The sequence below is a fragment of the Anas platyrhynchos genome, chromosome 1 (assembly GCF_047663525.1).
Source record: "Anas platyrhynchos isolate ZD024472 breed Pekin duck chromosome 1, IASCAAS_PekinDuck_T2T, whole genome shotgun sequence".
In the NCBI taxonomy this organism is placed as follows: domain Eukaryota; kingdom Metazoa; phylum Chordata; class Aves; order Anseriformes; family Anatidae; genus Anas; species Anas platyrhynchos.
In genome coordinates this window covers 84,501,497-84,516,054 of record NC_092587.1, presented here as the reverse complement: position 1 = coordinate 84,516,054, position 14,558 = coordinate 84,501,497, and the positions used below count along the sequence as shown (strand labels likewise).

Here is a 14,558-nt window from a genome sequence, read left to right as displayed (position 1 = left end):
CCCATTGGCTCGTCCCTCCCGCGCCGGGCGCCATGTTGTGGAGGGGCCGGGCGCCATCTTAGCGCGTCGGGGGCGCAGGGCTCTGACGCGGCCGGCGGAGGCGCCGCCCGGCGAGGAGGGAGAGCTGGCAGCCGCAGGAGGTCAGTGCCGGCCCCGGGCGGGCCTCGCCGCGGCCCCGACCCGTCCTCCGGGGGCCCCGCCGTCGGCAGAGCCCTCCCCCGAGGCTTAGGGGTCGCCCCCCTTCAGCCGGCCGAGCGCCTGGCCCCGGCCCCTGCTTCGCCTCAGGCTCCCGGCCGGCGCCCGCCTCGCTTCTTGCGGTCTCTGTGGTGTTTTTTTTTTTTACGTGTTTTTTCCTTTTTTTTTTTTTTTTCCCCCTCTTCATTTTTCTCATTTTCTCTCTGCTGAGCCCCTCGTTCATCTCTGGAATGAGGTGTTTAAAGCCCCGCGTGTGGCAGGGCGGAGGGTAGGGCGCAGCGCAAGGGGGTTTCTGCTGAGCTCGGGGCTGTGTCTGTGTAATTTGGGGTTTGTAACGTTTCTGGAGGCTGAGGAGCAACCGGCGCTGCCACAGCTCTGGAGAGTCACAGCCTGCTGCTGCCATAAGGCCCGTTTCTAACCCCATTCTCTTCTACCAGGTTTGGCCATTGACTGAGGCTTCAGTTCACTAGGTCAACAAGATGCTTTACCCGTTTATTTTCTTCTGGCCTCACGGGTTTGATGCTTCCCAGAGGAGCAGGGGAGCATCACATCTCATAGTGGCAGTGAGCTGTTAAATTTCCCTCATCTGCTAAACTTGTATCATCACAAATAGCTCAGAATAAATAAGAAAGATCAACATCACGAAAAAGGTCTTCAACAGCGCACAGTTAATGTACAGCTTAACCAAATACAGATGATTTAATATCTTTCAGCCATGAAAGGGAGCTTTTTCTCTCATCTCTTCCCTGCCATGGCATCCCCTCACTTCTTCTGGCTCTGTTGCTTGTCAGACTCTTCTACTAGCAGATTCAGTCAATTACACTGTTGAAAAGCAAACCTAGCAAAAAAAAAAAAAAGGATATTCTCCTGCTTTTAGTGCGTTAATTGGTGCACAGAAAGGTGCTGCAATGCCAGAGCTGGCATGAGAGAAGGCAAAGCCATGTGTTTGGGACAGGAGCAAGTATCTGTCTGACAGGATTAAGGGATGATGGGAGTTTCATTCCTATCTGCCCCTCCCTTTAAGGTGCTACTTATGTGTCACGTTCATGCAGGATGCTTTAGGAAATTCTTCCAAACAAGAGGCTATAGGAATTAAAGTTGATCTAGTATCTTGTAATTATTTAGTTTCTGCTTCTTTATTGCTTACGTCCACAGAATATGCACCTGTTTGATATACCTTGAGAAACTAAAACTCTTCTGAGGCTAATACCTTCATGTATACCTTTACTACTACTTTTCTGAATTCCTGGAACTCAGACAAGAAGCAGCAGCATCTCTTGCTGAGAAGCATGGTATTCAAGGTCTCTCGAATCCAGGGTACAAAGGAGGATTCCTGCTTCCATCCAGTCTGAAGCTAGGTTAAGCCCACCGAACTCTAGTGTAATCACAACTTAGATTTGATATTTTTATGAAAAGCTTTTTTTTATTATTTCATTTTAAGAAAATGAAAGCCTTACCACTTGATGATGAGGATCAATTCTGAGAAGTCTCAAAAATAACAGATGTACTTCTGCTGGTACACGTTCAAGTAACAGTGTAAATCTTGAGTGTGATGTCCATGGTTAAAACGTTGCGGTGGCTGCACATTGTAACCCAGTCAGTTTCATCTCTTTTTGCCACCACCTGGGGAAGGCTCACTCTGCCATATCCTTGGCCATGCTTCCTTCTGTCTGCTTTGTACATGCTCTAGTCTGGAAGCATAAATGATTTAATTTGGGAACTTTTCCACAATGCCCTCCCTCTGAAATACCCTAGGTCTTCACTTTTTATCAGAATTATTCACTTCACTAAGTGAAGAGCTAACAGTCAGCACAGAATGAGGGCTGGGTTGTAGCTGAAGGCAGCAAAGGAAGACTTAGTTCTGTGTAAGAGAGAATAATTTGACCTAAGCTGTGACAGAAAACTAAACCTTCAGTATTCTAGCCAAGTGTCACCTTCAGTGAATAGTGCGCTCTGTTTTGTCTGCAGCTGCAACTGTAAACAGTTTTTTAGTGGTAACATTCATTTGAAGTACTCCTGAATACATTTGTTTGTATATAAATATGCGCATGTAGGTGTTCCTTTAATTTAGTGATACTTCGCTTTTCTTCTAGGAGGTTTAGATGATGAATGTGATGAAGAAGGCAGACTCAAGATGTAGTTCTTGATTTTCTGCATTCATAGTCTGACCATGTTGCCTTATGTGAAGCTCTGTATATTTTGAGTGAGAAGTTTGGGTGAGAATGACCTGATTTCAGTCAGGCCTTTTGGCCTTTCTCTGTGCAGCAGCACAGTTTTTAATTAAAAGTAGTAAGCCCTGTAATACATGTGGCCACTCGTTTTCAGTTTATGCAATGCCAAAAAGAAGGTAGGATTTTAGTGAAAGCAGACTGTTGTGGGTTACTTTCTTCTCTAATACTTGAGGGCAGGTAGGTTTTGCAAACAAAATTAATTACTTCACATCAAGATAGGGCAGTGATCCTGCAGTTTGCAGGAAATGGTGAGCTTTTGGTGGAACATCAAAAGACTTTAGGTTTGAAAGTTGTGTTATAAAGGCAGTTCCTGATAACAGGGACACGTTGTGCAGATCATGATTGATGCCATTTTCTGTGATCACAGAATCACCTAGGCTGGAAAAGACCTGCGAGGTCATCAAGTCTCCAACCATCAGTCTGACCTACCGAGCCCCATCTCTGAGCCATCTCCCTTAGTGCCACATCCACACATCTCTCAAATGCCTCCACAGACTGAGTCTCTACCTGTTCCTTGGGCAGCCTGTTCCAATGTCTGATCACCTTCTCCCTGATTCAGTTCTTCCTAATATCCAACCCAAACCTTCCCTGGTGCGACTTGAGACAGCAGCTGAGGTTACGTGGCACACAAATTTAAAACCTTGATGGCATCTTTTCCCATCATAGTTCTGAAATCTGTGCTTTCCTTCTCTGTGCTCAGGAAGATTCAGAATTGCTCCTGTCAGTTCAAACCCATCATCTTCTGAAAAGCAGTTCTTAATTTCATTAGAGTTGGAGATTATAAAACTAGACTTGGAGTTTGCAGGAGACTGTTGCAGTGGGACCTGGTATATAGGGGCTCCCAAAAGCCTGTCATGTGTAACCACATGCAAAGGGTTCTGTCCTTGTCAGCTGAGTTTGTAAAGCTCAGACATGAATACAAGAAAGATAGGAAGTTAATAGGGACAGTTTATGGCAAATGATTTGCTTGAATTAATGAATCAAATAGTAGGCTGATAAGTTCTCTAGAATTCATATTTCAGACAAAACAAAGGTGTTTTTTCTTTTTCTTTTTTATTTTTTTAAGTATCTCTTGTGATGTAAGTCATTGCCTGCAGGTTTGTTTTTTTTTCTTCTAGCAAATCAGCAAAACTTGGTTCTGAAATTGTTAGTGAAAAATAGCATAATTTAAATTATATTTGGGGGTGAGGGCTGATAGGAAGCAAGTTTCCCTTCCCAAGTGTGAATGCCATGTCTGATAGAGCCTCCTAGCTAAACCTGCAACTTTTGAGTTTTCCTCCAAAAGAGATCTGGGGTGTTTTTAGGGGGTTGCATACCCCAAGGAGTCTGAGGAAGATCCCAGTTTTAAAACATTTATGTTATCAGATTTATAAACAGTGAAACTTAATGATTTGTTTGTGTGTGTGGTGAAGCTACCAGTGGAGTCAAGCCTCAAAATTATATGATAAAACAAGGCAATGATCACTTGCAGCATTCAGGTTAATTCATTGGCTGAGTTGCGTTTTCATAATTTGTATTTCTAGTTTCTTCTGTTTTGTGGCTTCTAGGAATCATCTTTATAGTAGTTGTCCTCCTTTGTCTCAGCTTTTGTCAGGATGAAAAACAGATGTAATTCTTAGCGTAATTCCTGGTAGAGTTCACAAAACTCCTGTTATGACAGCATAGATCTACCTTCTTTGTGTACCCATAATACCGAAATGTATTCATGCAGTTGCACAGAACAGTTCCCGAATAGTTTCTTGGTGAAGTCTGTATGTTTTGAAACCATGTTTCTGAATGTCGTCCTGTCCAGTGTGCTTGTTGGTGGTGGTGCCACTGGGTTTCTTTTTTCCCCCAGTAATGTTTGTATGCTGTTAAGGACAGCACAGACTTCATTACGAAATGGATGCACGTCCATTAAAACCTTGTTAGATGTTATCGTATTTCTTTGCACATGTAATTAATTCAGGTTTGACTTACTGCTTTGACGGGAGGTGAAATCACTGCTTAAGAATGCAGGGAATGTCCTTTGCTTTTGAATCTTAAAATTACACTCCTGCGACATTGAATTAACATTTGTGAGCTGGATCTTGGCTGGTGAAGGGTAGTGAGGATTTGGAGTTCATGTGCTGTGGCCTGGGATTTTTCATGGTGAGGTGATACAATTTCTAGAGGAACACTGCTAGGTCCTGGTGATGGTAACACACTTTCCTACCACTGCCCTGTATCATATCACTTAGGTAAGAATGTAATTAAGAATGCTATTGTAAAATCCAGCCTTCATCCTATGATACACATCTTGTTTGAAGTCCAATGCCTGAGTGACCAAAGGCAAGGGCTCAGAGTCATATAAAAACTTGTTGACTGTGTATCCATACTGATGCTTACAGCTAAGGTGGTGATGTTCAGCACTGTTGACTTTCACGTAGCAAAGCTTGGCCAGGGTGTTCTTTGACGTCTTATTTTCTTTATTTTCCTTAAAGCTGACGTTAGTCAGTTTTTTCACCCAAAGACTTTCTTTTGCAGGATTTAGAATTTAATCCATGTTAACCAACTCCTTGAAGTGGAGTTTGATGGGGAAGAATGGTTTGTGGTGTTCACAGAATGCTTGTATTTCCATATATCCGTGCCTGGAAAAAAACAAAACAGTGTTACACTCGAGACAACAGCTATTACCTGAGGATAAAGAGGAGTTGGATGTGACTAGAAATTTCTAGTAAAGAAGATGAAATAGCATGAAATCTCCTAGCCCCGCTAGATGGAGGGGAAAGAAATCTAGCATTTGGCACTAAGAAATTGTATCGCATCTTTCCCTTGGTTTTCAGCAGTAGTTAAAAGTACATAATCGTACAGGAGGTTTTGTTTATTAGTGCCTTGCATTATTTGTTTATTAGTGTCTTCTAGGTCTAAATGTAACATTTGAGTGCATTATTCAGGAAATTGTACCTTAAACCTGTTGGAAAGTGGCTGTGGAAATCTGCAGCTGTCTTATCAGTGAGATTTTTGCAGAGAAAAAGCTTCCCATCAACTCTCAGGCGATGCATCCAGAGTGAGATGTGCTTGCTTAGAATCACAGAAACCACTTTCTGCTTTTTTTTCCCCTTTTAGTAACAATTGATGTTCTGAAGGTCACTCTGCCCACTAAAAGCTTCATTCCCAAGCTTTTCTGCAAGGACTTCTTAGGGGGAAATGAATTGATCAGGAGGGAGATTTTTGCTTGTTTTGAGGATCAACACTTAGAAACCTTTTAACTTCCAAAATTTGTCTTTTTAATTCACTTGTAGGGTGCCAAGCGTGACTTAAAGTTGATCTTTTTATTAATGTCATTCTCTGCCTAAACTTTGAATAAGTAGAATTAATCAGTTTAAATAAATAAAGGCTTCTGGCTAGACTCTGCGTGGACATAGTTGTGTAGTCTCTGTACATTGCTGGCAGTTTCAATCAAAACCAAGGTTTAGCTCTAATTGATTGTAAAATTGTGAAAATACCAACATAATGAAACGGATTTGCAGGCAGACTGTCCTGTGACTGTATTCAGATTGACTCTGGCTTCTTTAAAAAACAAAAAAACTGACTGTTTTCAGTACTGCATGGCTAACTCATCCTGGGGCATCCTTGATTGCTGACACTTTTATCTTTACCTAGCTTAATGCAGAGCTCCGTTAAAAATGGCCTTTGTGCGAATTAAACCGTAATGCATGCAGAGAAGGCAGACTCAAGAACTGCGTGCATCGTGGCTAATTCACGCTGGGATAAACATAATTGAATTTCCTTGAGGGGAAGGAAGTTGGAGCTGGACATCCAAGCATTGTCTTCTGTAAGCTCTTCTCAGGCTGCCATCAAACAGCAGATTTGGTGAAGTTCATTTCAATTTGAGCACTGTGAGTAACGCTTGGCCTTAAGACAGAGAAAGAGAAAAGCTGAGGTGGGAAAGTATCTTAAAAGAAAATAATAAACATGTTTTTTTGGATTCAAAAGGCAGAAAAAAGAAAGCAGTGCAGCCTTAATTTATTCAGTAGCACGCTCCACAATGCAAAGCCTGATTGCTTTGTAGTTGCTCTGGCCATAACCCTTGAGAGGAACGTACCTCAGTGCAGAGGAGGGTGGGGGCTGAAGAGAAGTGAAGCTTCAGTGGGTAAGGTTGCTTAAAGGTTTTGAGGGGGAAGCATTTCTGTAAGTGATAGCAAATTTGTGAATAGACTGAGCTGATGGAAGTGCGTCAGCAGCTGCTGGGTGAATGTAGAATTGTAAATGCTAGAATGGTTTGGGTTGGAGGGGACCTTGAAGCCCACCCAGTTCCACCCCGCTGCCATGGGCAGGAACACCTCCCACCAGCCCAGGCTGCCCAAAGCCCCATCCAGCCTGGCCTTGAGCACCTCCAGGGATGGGGCATCCACAGCTTCTCTGGGTAGCCTGTGCCAGGACCTCACCATCCTCAGAGTAAAGGATTTCTTTCTAATATCTGATCTAAATATACCCTCTTTCAGTTTAAAGCAATTTCTCCTTGTTCTATCACTACATGTCGTGACAGAGTCCCTCCCCAGCTTTCCTGTAGCCCGCTTTAGGTACTGGAAGGCCATTGCAAGGTCTCCCTGGAGCCTTCTCCAGGCTGAACAACCCCAACTCTCTCAGCCTGTCTTCATAGGAGAGGTGCTCCAGCCCTTTGATCACCCTTGTGGCTCTCCTCTGGACTTGCTCCAACATCTCTGTATCCTTCGTGTGCTTGGGGCCCCAGAGCTGAACACAGGTGGGGTCTCACGAGAGCAGAATAAAAAGGGGAACGTCACTTCCCTCGCCCTGCTGGCCATCCTGCTTTTCGTGCAGCTGAGCATAAGCCTGGCTTTCTGGGCTGCAAGTGCATGTTGCTGGCTCATGCGGAGCTTCTCATCAACCAACAGCTGAGGTCCCTAGCAGAGCTGCCCTCAATCCAATCTCAGTTCTGGGTTATGCCCGTGGCAGAGGTGACAGTATGAGGAATTCCTTGTGTGATCTGATCCTATGTATTGATCTTTGTATGGCACAGAGTCATGCAGTCGATATGACTAGTTGTGCCACTTCACGTTGAGGTAAAGAAAAACGAAGTGAAAATACAGTATTTAGAAATCTGCCTTGTCACAGCACAGTAAGTTTATGAAGTATTTATCTCTTAAACAGAAAATCTTGCCATGTTCAGTATGTCTTGAATTTTGCTTTGCTTATCCTGTTGCATTACACATGGGCTTCTAAGGGCTGAATATGGGACTTCAAATATAGGATCAGTCCTGTGGAAGGACATGTGTGCCCACCTGTGATCAAGGCTCAAGTGGTCTGTTAGGTAGTGATTGATAGTGCTAATAGTTTTCATGCTGCAGACTGCTGACTGAGACGTATTTATCAGAACGTAAGGAAAAAGCCTGTCTGTTCTGATGGGAGCTTTTGTTTGAATGTGTACCTGTCTGTACTAGCAAGCTGTCCTCACATAGTGTTGCTATCCAGTGATGTCTGAGGAACAGAAGCAGGCAGGGATATTTATAATGGAATGAAGGGACATGCAGTAGGGCCATAGAACTATCCCACTTTCTTGGGCCATCTGAGGTCCTTTTTTGCTGTAGTCTTTCCACCAGGACACAAGTCTCAGCTGATCATGAAGCTCTCTACTGGAGCTCAGCTTCAAGACAGTTTTCTTATTCCAGCTTTGGGTAGAACTGCAATCTGCTGAATGTTGTGGTAGCAATTTGTGTGCTTTTGTTTTCCACCATCCTGTTATAAATTAGAAGTGCCATTTCCAAATTCTACCCCTGTAGAATAGATATTAACATCCAAGGGGAAAGATCAGGGTTGGGGAAATGGAAACGGAGAACATCCCATCCTTTTCTTAGCTGTGAGAAAGATGCATGCAAACTGCTGAAGTCAGAAGAGTAGTTACGAATCCATCTGCCTTTTCTCATTGCAGTATACATGAAGCTCAAGCTCTGAACCTGCTATGACTGACCCAGACGTCCTCACTGAGGTCCCTGCAGCTCTCAAACGCCTTGCCAAGTATGTTGTGCGTGGGTTTTATGGCATTGAACATGCTTTGGCTCTGGACATCCTCATCCGAAACCCCTGTGTGAAGGAAGAGGACATGTTAGAGCTCCTGAAATTTGACAGGAAGCAGTTGCGGGCTGTCCTCAACACCCTCAAGGGTGACAAGTTCATCAAATGCAGGATGAGGGTCGAGACAGCTCCAGATGGCAAAACCACCCGTCACAACTATTACTTCATCAACTACCGCCTGCTGGTTAACGTGGTGAAGTACAAGCTGGACCACATGAGGAGGAGGATTGAGACGGACGAAAGGGACTCCACCAATCGCGCCTCTTTTAAATGCCCCATTTGCTTCAGCACTTTCACAGACCTGGAGGCCAACCAGCTCTTTGACCCCAGGACAGGTAAGATACAGTAACAGTGCTCTGGCTTTCTCCTTCCTTAGTGCCAGGCTTTAAGGAAAGTCTCAGGATAATTCTCCTGAGCTTGGCAGAAGGTCGAGATAATGTTTCTGCATGTGGTAAGTGTCTGAATATCAAAATACTGTAAAAACGTTGCAGAAAAGTAATGTCGTGTTTTACTGCCCCACTGCTATTTGTTTTGGTAATGGTTGCAGTAGTTCTTGCAGAGTCTGTACAGGCAAATAGCAATTTTGGTAAAACGCTTGGTGGTAAGCTGAGTGACAAGCAGTAGAGAAATGAAGTCTTATCCCAATCAAACTCAAGGATGAGTAAGGGGAGCTGTCCTTTTTGGAAGAAGGTGGCTTTTTGGTGTAACCTGGTCTTGCCTTTAAAGCTGCATGACTTGTTGTTTGCAGAGAGGACACACAAATCACGGAGTTTTATATGCAGGAAATTTGTGCTATAGATATGGGCATGTGGGGAGTGAACTGTTACTGTTTAATTTGCTTCTAGCCATTTCATTATGCTGTACAACCTGGCTTCCCTAGTGTAAACCATTCTCACGGAAGTTAAATTAATTCCAGACTTGTCTGTGCTTGGGAGTAAACATTTTTTTTTTTGCCAAGTGCGTGCCTCAGTGGAGGTGTGTATCTGTCTCATGCATACAAAAGCAGAGTCATTCCTGGGTGTCAAAGGGGCAGTCAAAATGCTTTGTGTCTTCTGTGCTAGGGAAGAAAAGGAAAAACACCTGCACCTGATGAGATCCTACTTTGCCTCTCTAATCTGTGTTTATCCTGTGGGGAAGGCAGGGAGCAGAGGTTGGGTGTCAGGCCTCTACCTTCTGAACTAGTTTCTTGGTGCTCTTTAATGTTTCCTGTTAAATTCTTTCTCCTGTGGACAGCTTTTATTTTTTTCAAAGTTACGTTGTGGATTGTGTTGGCCACATGCCTCCACTGCCCTCTGGAATCTCCGCTCTCCCATTCAGGCCTCTCACAGAGAGGACTCTGGAAGAGGTGTGTGGAGGAATCAGGTTCACTGGACTGTTCCAAGGATGCCTTTGCCCTTAAGTTGAAAGGCAAAGTTGGAGGATAACCAAAAGCCTCATGAATTTCAGTCAGGGCTGACCTGGGCTGCAGCCACATTAATAAAATGCTGTGAATCAAAACACAGGGCCAAAGAGGTCCATGGAGCAGGTAGAGCATGGAAAGCATCCTCTCTGCTAGGCTGGACCAGGCTGCACTTAAAATGGCAGTCAGCTTCCCTTCCCTGTCAGTGATGGTAGGAAGGTTTTGAGCCTCTCTGCCTGTAATCGTTCTGTTTTGATTTGTGAAGTGTGGTTTGTGAGCTCTGTCTGTACCTCGGGTTTGTAGTGCTCTTCAGTTACCACAGCATCTCTCTGTCTCTCAGCTTTAGCTAAGGTCTGGTTTGTATAGGTTACCTGTAGGGTACAGGCCCTCAGATAGAGGTCTTGCTTCAGATCTGTTTTACTCTATTTGTGAGTATAATTTCTGAAATAATTTTGAAGAAAAAAAAGAAAACACAAAACAACAACATCAAAAATAATTTTAAAAGATGGGACAGCAGAGATTTTTGTAGGTTGGTTGTTGGTTTTTTTTTCCCTGTAAGAAGTTACTGAGGACATGCAGAAGCGAATATTTTCCCAAGTCATATTACCTATGTACTTTACTGGGATGTGCAGTGCTGTACCTATGCTGGGTTTTGTAGCTTCCCTGTGCCTTGATGTTGGGAACTTGTATGAGAATCTCTGGCCATCTTCTGTCTTTTCTTCTGCTTTCCTGGAACTCAGAAACTTCGAGCATTTTTAGCCTTCTATGCCAAATGATGTAAGCAATGCAGAATAAGTTCGGTTAATGTTCTGTCTGTACTTGGAGAACTGGTAATAAAAATTAATAACATTTATAGCTTTCACTTGGGTAAATTCTGCTCTTAGTGCAATTGAGATGTAACCAGTTGGCCTTATGCAGCTAGGGTTGGGCATTACTGTAGAGTCCTGCAGTGATGACTTGAAAGTTGCATCTATCTTTCCAGGCCTTTCCCGTATAAGAAGGTAAATAACCTAGAGTCCTGCAGAAGAGAGTATTTTTGTGTAGGGAAGATTGGACTTGTTTCACACAGCTAATTGCAATTAAAAACATGTAGGAAGAACTTCTGATTCATGATGTTTCAGATTTCTGTTCTACCTATTGTCCTGACAGCAGGCTCGTCAGGAATTGCTGCAGACTGGCCTCCTGCACCGAGCTGACAGTTCTCACCCACTTTGAATGTGTTGAGATCTACCGAAAGAAAAAAGCTAATGCTACATGACTGAAGTGTTACTTTGAGCCTCGTGTTTCAGGAGGGTTGACTGAGAAAGGAAAAAGATTGTAGTCTTCCTAGAAGATCCTGTTACAAACGCTTGAAAAACTGATCATTGCCTTTTCCTTTGTGTCACCGACTGCAGTCTGACCTGTGCTCTGATATTTCATCGCTTTGTTCTGCATACATGCTAGCAATCACCTGCAGCTGCTATTGTGGTGAAGCCTCACGCAGGTAGAAAGCTGCAGCCATTCCCTTAAACAAGGTAAGGGCCCTCTCTTGAGGCAGAGATGTACAAGAAAAAGATTAATTGAGTTACAGTAAGAAAAGTCAAGTGTTAAACGCGTGCTGTGAGTAACAGAGCCGAACTGGCTGCTTCCTGACCTGGGCTGACAATGGACACTAACATAAGTCGCTGGCACGACTTTCATCTGCATCTTCCACAGACTTTGGGGAAGATTTTTCTTCTTTATGCTTTTAAGTGTAGAAACTACAAAGATTTCTGTAGGGCAGTTCCTGAAATTTTAGAGCAGTCTAAGCAGTTAGATGCTATCGTGTGGATTGGTTTAAAAAAAAATATCTCAGAGGTTTGAATATGTGCAAGTATGCTCTGTGGAGGCTGGGAGGGGGGATCCAAGGAGCTGCATTGTCTCACCCAGTAGAGGGAGCTGTCTTCTTTCCTCAATACGTACAGGCTTGGGTTGATTAATTTGTTGAATGCCACATGGAAAATGGAAATGTTTTTCATGAATGCGTGTTCTGTAGCATGATTAAGTGGGTCTGGTTGAGGAAGATCTGTAATGTATCCTGTTCTCATACCCTAATCATATTTGTAAATCTAGTGCAGTGTTGGAGTTGCCTGTCAAATTCAAGGTCAGTTTGAAAGAAACTGTGTGACTGGAGACTGGAGTAGGGAGCGTGGGGCTGAAGTGAAGGAGTGAGAGGAACAAGATCCTGAAGTGCATTACAGTGGCTGATACCAAGCCATGGATTTCCTTATGTATTCTAAATACTAAACTGTATCAGGATATCCAGCAGGGTAGCAAATAAATTTAACATTAGAAAGAAGATACAGGCTAAATAAAGTAACTTTTCTCTTCTCTTCTACCTTTGTAATGCAACTTTTATGCAGTCTTGTTTTCTTTCGCTTCTGTTACCACAAAGAGCAGTCTTGATGTTAACAGTGAATGTAATTACAGTTGGTCTCTTCCATACATCCAGATATAAGTGTCCTTAGCATAACGTTCGGTTAGGTAAGACGTGATTAATAATGGAATTAAAGTATAGAAGGTAAGTGGGTAGCAGGAATTGGAAATATGATGCTGTTGGGATGTTTTTAATTGTGGTTGTACTTACTAGAGTCTTATTGGGAATGGTATCAGCTAGAAATGTATCTGTGCTCTGCCCTCCCACAGTTTGGTCCTGGCTTGGACCAAATGAATGACTTTGGGTATGGCTGCCCTACTGCTCCTGAAGGTGCACTGTAGTAGGAGTATCCTGAGTATCAGAGTCTTACTCTGTGTGCTGATACCAAATTGGGAAGAATGGATTGAAAGTGCCAATATCAGTTTTCTAGAAGGGGCAACAACACCTTGAATTTTGCTTTAACCCCACTTGTTTTTCTGTCACTCGTGTAATTTGTGTACTTCATAACAGACTTGCATGTAACATGTTCAGAGGTTGGCTCTCTGTACCTGTCACGAGGCACCTCACTATCACATTCATTCATTCATTCATTCAGCTGAGCTTTTGTATGATTTGAGCCCCGTTACTGAGATGGGGAATTTGACCAGTCCTTGATTTTTGCCTTGGTCTTGTGTGTAGATTTCTGGAGCCACTGCCTTTTGCTTCTGAGTACTCGGCTCCTTGCTTCATCCCCAGTGAGCTATTCAGAACACATCTGACTTCTCTCCTTGTTCTGAATTTCTGCTTCCTCAGGCAAGTTCTTCCACTATCTTCAAATCTTCCTGATCTGATTCAAATTGCTTCTGAGCCTGTTCTGTTATTTTTTCTTATGTTCCCCCTTCTCCCTGTTTGTTTTGTTGTTTGTTTGTTTTTTTTTTGCCTTTCCTTTTTCTTCAGGAGCTCCCTTGTCCGTTTCTGGTACATCTCTTTGTATTCTCTCCCTTTCAGCCACTAGAAAAAAAAAATAATCCTGAAGAACGATTCATTCCACATATTCATGCTATGTAGTCAATCCTAGATTTGTTCTTTTCGCTGTTGATTCTTGTTCTTTAGGTTGACTGATTTTTTTCAGAACAGGCTCTCTGGTTAGCTTCATTTGCCCTGTGCTGCCATGTATGTGCTATATCATATTACTACTACTCCAGTTCACAGCTTTACCTGCCCAAACCAGGACTTAATCTTTGTAAATTGGCATACCAGAAACTTTCCCTGAAAAAGAAACAGTTGAGAGCAATTCAGTTTGTAACATCACATTCTCTGAAGATTTTTTTGTATTTTAGTTAGCTTCCCAACTGTATGTAAACCCTTCCGTGTGATTTTTCTTGACTTTACAGGCACATTTTCCTTGTCTGTGCTCCCACATAAAGCTTTTGGCAAATGTCAACAGAGGGAAACTGCCCATACTCCTCTTAGTTTCATTGTTTCTATTCAAATTTCTGGCAAAAGCTGCAAGAGTGCTCCTGTCAGCTTTACTCTGCTTCAGAATGATAAGGCCTGGAGCTACAGGGAAAGAAAAACTGAGGAAAAACATCAGAACTAATGTAGGCTTTTCTGGAGGTAAGAATACTCTTCAGAATACCTTGCAAGGGATGTGTAGATTATATCTGTAATATGAAGGGGATGAGTACAAGCTGGACGCTTCTTCTCATGTACCCTTTGGTCCCCCTGTGGGTCACTCAGCTTGATGGAAAAACGGGTGACAGTAGTGCTAGAGCTGGTGCTGTGCTGAACGTGAGGGCTGTAAGGGCCTCTTTGGAGGCAAAATCAGAGACTCTGTGGAGCTGTTGCCTGTAGACTGCTGGCAAACTGATTCCCTGTATTCCAAATTGTCTTCTGGCTGGTGTGCTGTCTCTTTTTTTTTTTAATCTATCTGATAAATGCAAGCCCATATTTATAGTATTGATAGCATTTTTGTCTGCAAAGGACATCGTATTATTAGCAGTGCAGGAAATAGTTGCCCTTCAAGTAACGGTTATCACTTTAACTTTTCTTCTGGCTTTGCAAATTGAAATAGATAACAATAAGATCTCTAGGATCTGTGAATGTTGCAAAACCATTTGCAGTGATATCCTGAAAGCTGGACTGCAGCGTTCCTATCTTTTACTCTATTAACTCGCTGTTCTTTTGAAACTGCATGCTTGGTAATAGCGTCTGCAGATTGTCAGCCTTATGGGCACGGGCATCTGGTTTTCACTTGGATCAGGAGCACGTCTAGAATCCTGTTACTTGTGTGGTGTTTCTACAG

General features: G+C 43.1%; 1 protein-coding gene across 1 annotated transcript in view; it reads left to right on the top strand.

The window, feature by feature from the left end:
- The first annotated feature begins 3 nt into the window (after positions 1-3).
- Positions 4-14,558, top strand: part of GTF2E1 (general transcription factor IIE subunit 1) — a 46,587-nt gene continuing 32,032 nt past the window's right edge. Inside the window, exons 1-2 of the mRNA XM_027449658.3 lie at positions 4-140; positions 8,338-8,815. Coding sequence (XP_027305459.1) covers positions 8,368-8,815 — 448 coding nt within the window. The 5' untranslated portion in view covers positions 4-140; positions 8,338-8,367. The remainder of the gene's footprint in view (positions 141-8,337; positions 8,816-14,558) is intronic.